At 33.1% G+C, this 7,656-nt stretch overlaps 1 protein-coding gene across 3 annotated transcripts in view; it reads left to right on the top strand.

Annotated features, from left to right (window-relative positions):
• Positions 1 to 7,064, top strand: part of LOC110109788 (translation factor GUF1 homolog, chloroplastic) — a 37,488-nt gene extending 30,424 nt beyond the window's left edge. For 2 of the 3 annotated variants that reach the window (XM_028697303.1, XM_020840989.2), the window contains 5 exons: positions 1,648 to 1,728; positions 1,838 to 1,924; positions 6,181 to 6,252; positions 6,348 to 6,482; positions 6,907 to 7,064. In XM_028697303.1, coding sequence (XP_028553136.1) covers positions 1,648 to 1,728; positions 1,838 to 1,924; positions 6,181 to 6,252; positions 6,348 to 6,482; positions 6,907 to 6,996 — 465 coding nt within the window. In that variant the 3' untranslated portion in view covers positions 6,997 to 7,064. Of the gene's footprint in view, positions 1 to 1,647; positions 1,729 to 1,837; positions 1,925 to 6,180; positions 6,253 to 6,347; positions 6,483 to 6,906 lie in introns of those variants that run through there. The other variant, XR_003701630.1, reaches the window with a different exon arrangement.
• Positions 7,065 to 7,656: the final 592 nt, after the last annotated feature.

The raw sequence follows: 7,656 nt of genomic DNA, 5'->3' as shown, positions 1-7,656 counted from the left end.
GTGGAGGGGATTTGGGAGGAAGAGAGTTTGGTTAGGTAGAGAAGAAATAAATTGGGTTTAGGAAAAAGAAAATCCGGAGCTACACACCTCGAGCAACACCTCCAATAGAACTCACAAAGAGATCTACAAGCGCCACTTCCTTAAGAACTCACAAAGAGATCTTGGGAATCTCAGAACTCGCTAAGCGATCCTTCTCCTCTCATGAACTCACTAAGAGATCAAACAAGTAGAATAAAATTTCATTAACAATTCATCATCCCATTACACAAGAAAGGCCCTCTATATATAGGCCTAAGAAATTAAAACAAGACACATATGCCCCTTTGATTTACATAGAACGACCATCTTAAGTGAGGGTAAAAACGGAAAAATTATAATAAAATTTTAAAAATTACAAATAAAATATAAGATAACGTGGGACGATGACGACCGTTGATCTTCAGCTTCTCGGATAGCCATGGCCGGTTGGATGTCCGCATGAATGTCTCCCTGTAAAAGTGGTAAAACCCATTTAAGACAATTTAGTTCGTCTTCACCTTGGAAGAAATACATTAACAACTACTTTGAAATGCTTAGATCTATTTATTTTTTAGGTTTGTGTAATTGGTTCCGTATCTTGCATTATACTTCGTGCTATTTTTCTGAAACATTTGGCAGCTATTTTTTTTCTTTTTTTGAACTTGCTGGTAACTTGGTTTGAATTTGTTGTTTTGAATATGTTTTTGAGGCTTGCTATTAGCTATGTAAATAGGCAATAAAAATGGCATAGATAATAGATGTTTGGGGCAATTGATCGTATGCCCATTTATTAGATATTTGATGTTTAAAATTTATAATTATATATGGGATGCAACAACAATCTAAATTGTCCTTAAAAAATACTCAATAAAAAAATCTGGTTCAATCCTTAAAAAATTACATATTTGGTCTCCATTAACTCTTGAAATCTGGTTCAAAATCTTATAAATGCATCTGATTCATTTCCTCACATACAACAACACAGAAGCTTAACAAACAACAAACCACTTTCTAATTTACAAATCGCATCCTGACTGATTTTTCAAACAATGGTAAGAACTTCAGCAGCAGTAACTTCAACAATTTTTCATATGACAATTTTACAATTGAATTACAGCAGCAGCAGGAGCCATCCCTGGAACCTTAGTCTATGCCAGCTTGCAACATCTTTGAAATTTCTATTACATTCATTTTGGCTTATTATGATCTGTGTGTGAATTTGAGAACAAGATTCATGTGAAATTCCAATAGTTAATCAACTTATCATATTTTTTCCTTGTTTCTTTTTTGCTTTAGTTCATGTCAGTATCATTTCATAATTTAGGAATAAAACTAGCTTAATTACAAAAGGAATAACTATTAACCTTAGTTGATATTTGAAAATTCGAAATATTTGCCTAGTTTTATGGAAGATACTAATTTTGTTTGCTTTAAAACCATGTTATCTGTATTACATTTTAGCAAGCTGGGTCGTTTTCATTTTTATTTGTTCCTACAGTTTGCAATGAACATTTTAAAAGGTTATTATCCTTGGTTTATTTTGATGAATATCATATTTTTATAACTCAAATACTTCACTGCATCAAAAATCAATATTGTATATTCTCAGGTAGGTATTTATTGTTGTAGTTTGAAGCTGAAACGTCAAGTGCCATGGGGTTTGGTTTTCGGTGTGGGTTTTTAGGTCTTCTGCATATGGAGATTGTTCAGGTAAAACAATAAACAAGACATTATCTTTCTTAAAAGTATTTATGGCATTTAATAATGACTTAAAACCCGTAAAGTTATGTCATGGCTTTCTTTTATTTGTTATTTGCAGGAAAGACTAGAGAGGGAGTATAACCTAACCTTAATAACAACAGCACCTAGTGTGGTTTACCGTGTCAACTGTGTGAATGGTGATACTGTAAATTCTTTGTGATCCTCAATCCAGTTATTCATTTATTTATTTTCAAGCTTCATTGTTCTCATTTTTCAGAAGTAGAATACTAATTATTGGTTTCATTTCACTGTGAAAATTTGCCCATTACAAGAAGAAGAATGATTCTTTCAACTTTATATCTTAGTGATATCTTTCAATTGTTCCTTTATTATTAAATGCCATAAATTACTTAATCTGCCTCAGTATTTTTCTTAGCTTGAACTACTAGTTTTATATGTCCTGCGCATCTTTCTTTTTTTCTTGTGCAGTTTCTTTAATATCGTAATCTTTTATTTCAACTTGGGGCCATGTGAGATGGTATTGTTACAGTCAAGTCTTCTTGGAAAAAGTAAATCAAAGAGCTGGATGAAATCTTAATTCATATAGGTAGATGAATTTGATTTAACGAATGAGCTATATGAAAAAAAAAAAAGTGAATAATAAGGATAAAAGGCGTACTGCAAAACAGAGTGTTAAGGATCTATATGTTTAACTTTTGTAAATTGGAGAGGAAAAATTTATGATTTTATGATCCACTTGTTAACATGATAAAATTCAATACATATACTGTTTTTTGTAATGAATTTCATCATGTACTACTTTAATATGGCCCAGCTATATGAAAAGTCTTCACCAAGTTTAATTCTCCAATCTTACTCCTGAAAGAAAATCTTAATTCCTATCATATTGAAAACTTATAAATTTGACACCTTTTGTTTTTGGTAGTTGTTTAATAAGCTTTATGCCAGAACCTGCATTACATAAGGAATTTCTTATAGGTCTCCGCTGAACCAGTTTTAAGAAAGCTAAGCCTGCTGCTTATTCATCTTAAAACTTTCTAGATTAGGCACAAGCTTGGTTCATCCTATCCTACATTAGTTTCCCAAGCCTATTAGACTGATGCAGCATGAAGCCATGGTGATACTATGAAACCAAGAGAAACTGCAAATCTCATCTGGTGGCAGCGATACAATTTCCTGCATTTATAGGTCAAATAATTCATATTAGCGTGATTTTTTATGCCATTGTAGTACGTGATTTTTTGATCATTGTGTTAAAATTTTGTGGGATTCTAATTCAAAATATGGCTTTTAATTTATGATTTTTGGAAAGTTGATGGCAATAATCTTCGGAGGGGGTTCATGAAGTTGGAGGCATGGTTCAGCGAGGTTGAGGGGGAGGCAGCTAGCATTTAATACTTTGAGTAAACTGAGAGAATGAGATGGATAGAGAAAGAGAAAAACCAATAGAGAAGGGAGTCATTGGAGAAACCAAATTCAGAAGAGGGAAGGAGGTTTATGTGAACAAGGCATTAGCAGAAGGAGAAGCGAGCATGCCGGTCACATAATTAGGCATGTCAGACATTCCCAATTTCAATCATCATTTTATTATAATCGCCATCATATTAGCTTTAAGGTCCAATTTATATGAACAAACCTTAAGCTTTATTGACATTACAGCCAGTTTAGATATTGACAAAATATCAAAAGAATTTTTAAATTTATCTCAAGTCATAAAATGATATAAGATATGATCAAAATAAAGTTGAAAAAAAAAAAAAACTAATCAGATAACTTCGCCGGATTGTACCATTGGGATGTGGTTTACACAATGGTGATTATTATGTTGTTGGATGAGTCTAAGTGCCTGGTTGTATGTGGAAGCAGTGAATCTGGTGGATCATGTCATGCAATTCTTTGTGATGCTCCACTATCAATTCTTATGTGCTACAAGAACTATCCTTTTAATAGTTGAATGTTATGTTCTCATCCAAAGATCATTTATTGTCACATCTCCCAAGCTTTCAAAAGATTCGAACATGTTGGCCTAAGAAAGCTGGTTAGTTCAAGCCTACCCGCTGAGTGTTAGTGCAAGTCATTGTATGACCTGCAATTTGCAAGAGAGTTGCTGCCTTTAGGTGGCATGCAAGTCCTGTCATCCAAAAGGTCATAAAATGTTCAGGACTTGACTTCATTGAGATTTCTTTTGTCATTGTCCCAAGGGCCTTTTGTTTCATAAAAAAGCCTTTTGGACATTGTTATGAAATGAAGATTTAAATACTAGATTTTTCTTTCTCTGATTATTGTAGTACCTTTCTTGATTTCTCTCGTATAGAGAGAGTGAAATTTGTTTAGATATTTTAAAATGCGAGGGAATATTATGGTCAGAGAATAAGAATTTTGCAAACCCTATTAATTATAACTTATAGTTGATTTGGACTTGAGACTTATAAGTGTGTTCCTATTGTATTTAGTTCATGATGAGATTAATTTATAACATAAATAAAATGTTAAATTTACACGATTACTGCTAGACCTTGTGATTGAGGCTTTTCTCTTATGTATCCATGTTGAAGGGCCCAATCCTACGCCAAACAGTAAGTGTTTTGTCCATGAGCACACTGAGACCTGTCATGGCCCAATCTGAACCTAATAGCAACCCTTTCAAGCCTTTATTTACTTTGTTCCATAGCCCTGCCCACCTGTGCTACATTCCGACCATGCTACCCATCCATGACGCTTCTGATAAGCAATGACCTTCATGAAACATGTTGAACTGCCAATTCCAATTCTAACATGTGTTCAATAAGTTTATGACGTATCACTGTGCTCTTATTTTCAAAATTTGGGCAAAGCAGCTGAAATCAGAGTTTCATTAGCGATATTTGATCGCAACTTATTGTGCCCAAGCTGAAAAGAGGAATAAATTATATTATTAAAAATTATGTGAATCTTTAATTTAAAATTTTTTCCTTAACTAATTTATGCTTGCTAATTTTTGTTTTTGAATCTAATGATTAACATATATGGTTTGAAAATATTTGAATTTATTTTGTATTTATATTCTTAGTAGAATTTTAAAAAGGAAGTCAAACCTGAAAATGAAACTACACACTAAAAGTTCCAGCAGTTGCCACCTTTATGTTTATCATAATTATTAGGATTTGACTTTCTGAATCCTTGTTCATTTAGTCCTCTTCAGTGCTACCATACTACAGAAACTTATTGTGCTTCTCAAGATCTGAAACTTAACTCATGATTTAAACCTTCTTTCGAGCACCCAATCATCAGATCTAGTTGACCATGATTTGTTGTGCATACTTTGGCAGAATCCTTCTCTTAACTGTAGACTCCCTGAATTCCTACAGCAGACCCAACCCTGATAACTACCCCACAATTCATTTGAATGTATTTAATATCAATGTTCTCTTATTTCGTTGCCTATTAACTTGTGAGCTACTTGGGCTACTCTGTTTTCTTATGATCTTCTGTGACATTTTAACTCCATCATGAATAGTCATGCTGGCACAATTACATCCGAAAATTGTTTGTTTATTTTTTTTTCATGAATCTTGCTAATAACTTGGGAGTCCATTTACTCCAATTCTCCTGTTTTTTTTTTGTCTAAGGTAGAGAAATTAAACCAGGAAAAAACTCTTCTTGGACTTATCATATTATTGAAGTTTTAGACGTTTGTGTTATCTGTATGATGGTTTTGTCATCCATTCATTTATATATACATGTAGATTTATGCTTTATCGAATGATGCCTTTAGTTTTGAGGCATTGAGAAGCAGATTGAGAATTCATTAGTTCTGCCTTGGAAGTGTAGTGCCATAATTTCAATCTGCCTAAATTATTCAAGTGACTTGAATGACATTTAGTTATTTACAGAACTTTTATGTGCAGATTGAATCCTAGAGAAGCCCCAACCCTGATAACTACCCCACAATTCATTTTGATGTATCTAATATCAATTTTCTATTATTCGTCACCTATTAACTTGTGAGCTAGTTAGGCTAATATGTTCTCTTATGATCTTCTACGACATTTTAACTCCCCCTTTCATCAAGAATAATCATGGTGGCACAGTTACATCCGAAAATTGGTTGGTTTTTTTTTTTTACTTGAATCTTGCTAATATTTGGAGTCCATTTTACTCCAATTCTCCTATTTTTTTATTCTATTGTCTAAACTAGAGAAATTAAACGAATTAAAAACTTTTCTTGGACTGATCATATTATTGAAGTTTTAGACGTTTGTGTTATCTGTATGATGGTTTTGTCATCCATTCATTTATATATACATGTAGATTTATGCTTTATTTAATGATGACACTAGTTATGAGGTATTGAGAATTCATGAGTTCCACCTTGGAAGTGTAGTGACATAATTTCAAACTGCCTAAATTATGCAAATGACTTGGAGGACATTTAGTTATTTATGGAACTTTTATGTGCAGATTGAATGCTCAAACCCATCATTACTTCCAGAACCAGGAAAGAGAATTTCAATTGAAGAGCCAGTTGTGAAGGTTCTTTCTTTTGGCTATTTTCATTCTTTTGATGTTGACTGATGTTTCAAAATATGGTGATAACAACATTCCCATTGAAAACAATCATGTTGTAGATTGAAATGCTGACGCCCAAGGATTATATTGGCCCTCTTATGGAGCTTGGTCAGGAAAGAAGAGGTGTTTTCAAAGAAATGAATTACATAACAGAGGGAAGAGCATCAATTATTTACGAATTACCACTAGCTGAGGTAATATTCCTAGGAAACTTTTGGATGCTTGCCATGATCATAATCATCTATAAAATCCATGTTCCTTTACTCTTCTATTTTTGTCTGTATGCTCTGCTGCAGTCACCTGAAAGGTGGTTAAATCTTTGAACAATAATTTTTCTCGGTTACCTCACCATTTTCTTTGAAGTCTATTTGCTGGTTCCCCATGTTCTGTTTCCTCCCAGGCTAGTCACAAATACCTTTGTTGGTGTTCGTAATGATGATGGTGCACATGTGATTGGGATCAACTACTATGGCAAATTGAATCAGCGTGTCCATTTTGATCTATTATTTATAGTTTGAATAGTTTTTTGTTTAAACTTGCAACAACTTCTGTGCTCCTTTCAAAGTTGGAGCATCAAATGCCATTAGCTCCTGATCTTTTACTTCTTATCATTTGTAGATGGTTGGTGACTTCTTTGACCAGCTAAAGTCTAGAAGCAAGGGATATGCTAGCATGGAATACTCTTTTGTCGGGTATAAAAATACATGAAAGTATCTTTTTTTTTTACTTGTTATCCATGGCTTCTTGTATTAAAAAAAAATCAGTCAACTCTGACTGTTTGGAAATTTTGTAAATTGATACATCATGAACAATTGGATTAAAATGTTCAGCTTATTTGAACTGGTAGACTATAAGTGCTGACATGAAATACTCAATTGCAGCTAGATTTATATGAAACTAGTAAAATTTCATATTTTTCATTAACAAAAATTGAATGAATGAACCATTCTTAATGTTACTTTAAAATGCCCCGTGTGATTACGCTCTATGTAAAATTGTGCTGGTATTGATTCATCCTCATAATGGATATTACTCGCTAATGTACATTTATCAAGTATGGGCCTCATTGTGAGGACATCAGTCAGAGATTTCGACATGTGTACCATCGACGGAATCGTAGATCGAAGGCTACGATTCAGAGCCTTTAGTTTTGATTTATTTTATGTTTTATTTATTTTGCATTTCAGTTTTCCTAGTTTACCCCTATGGGTAGTGAGTTCTTATTATAGCCCCGAGGGCATTTGAGTCTTTTTTTTTCTTCATTATTGAGGCCTATATATAGAGGTATTTTGCTTTGTATGAGGTTAATTATGATTAATAAAAATTTCAGATTTCTGTCTCCTACTTTCTTGTGAGTTTTGAGAGAGT

The sequence above is a fragment of the Dendrobium catenatum genome, unplaced genomic scaffold, assembly GCF_001605985.2.
Source record: "Dendrobium catenatum unplaced genomic scaffold, ASM160598v2 fragScaff_scaffold_911, whole genome shotgun sequence".
Lineage (NCBI taxonomy): Eukaryota > Viridiplantae > Streptophyta > Magnoliopsida > Asparagales > Orchidaceae > Dendrobium > Dendrobium catenatum.
Note: the sequence above shows the minus strand (reverse complement) of the source record. Positions and strands in the feature narration are given on the sequence as shown.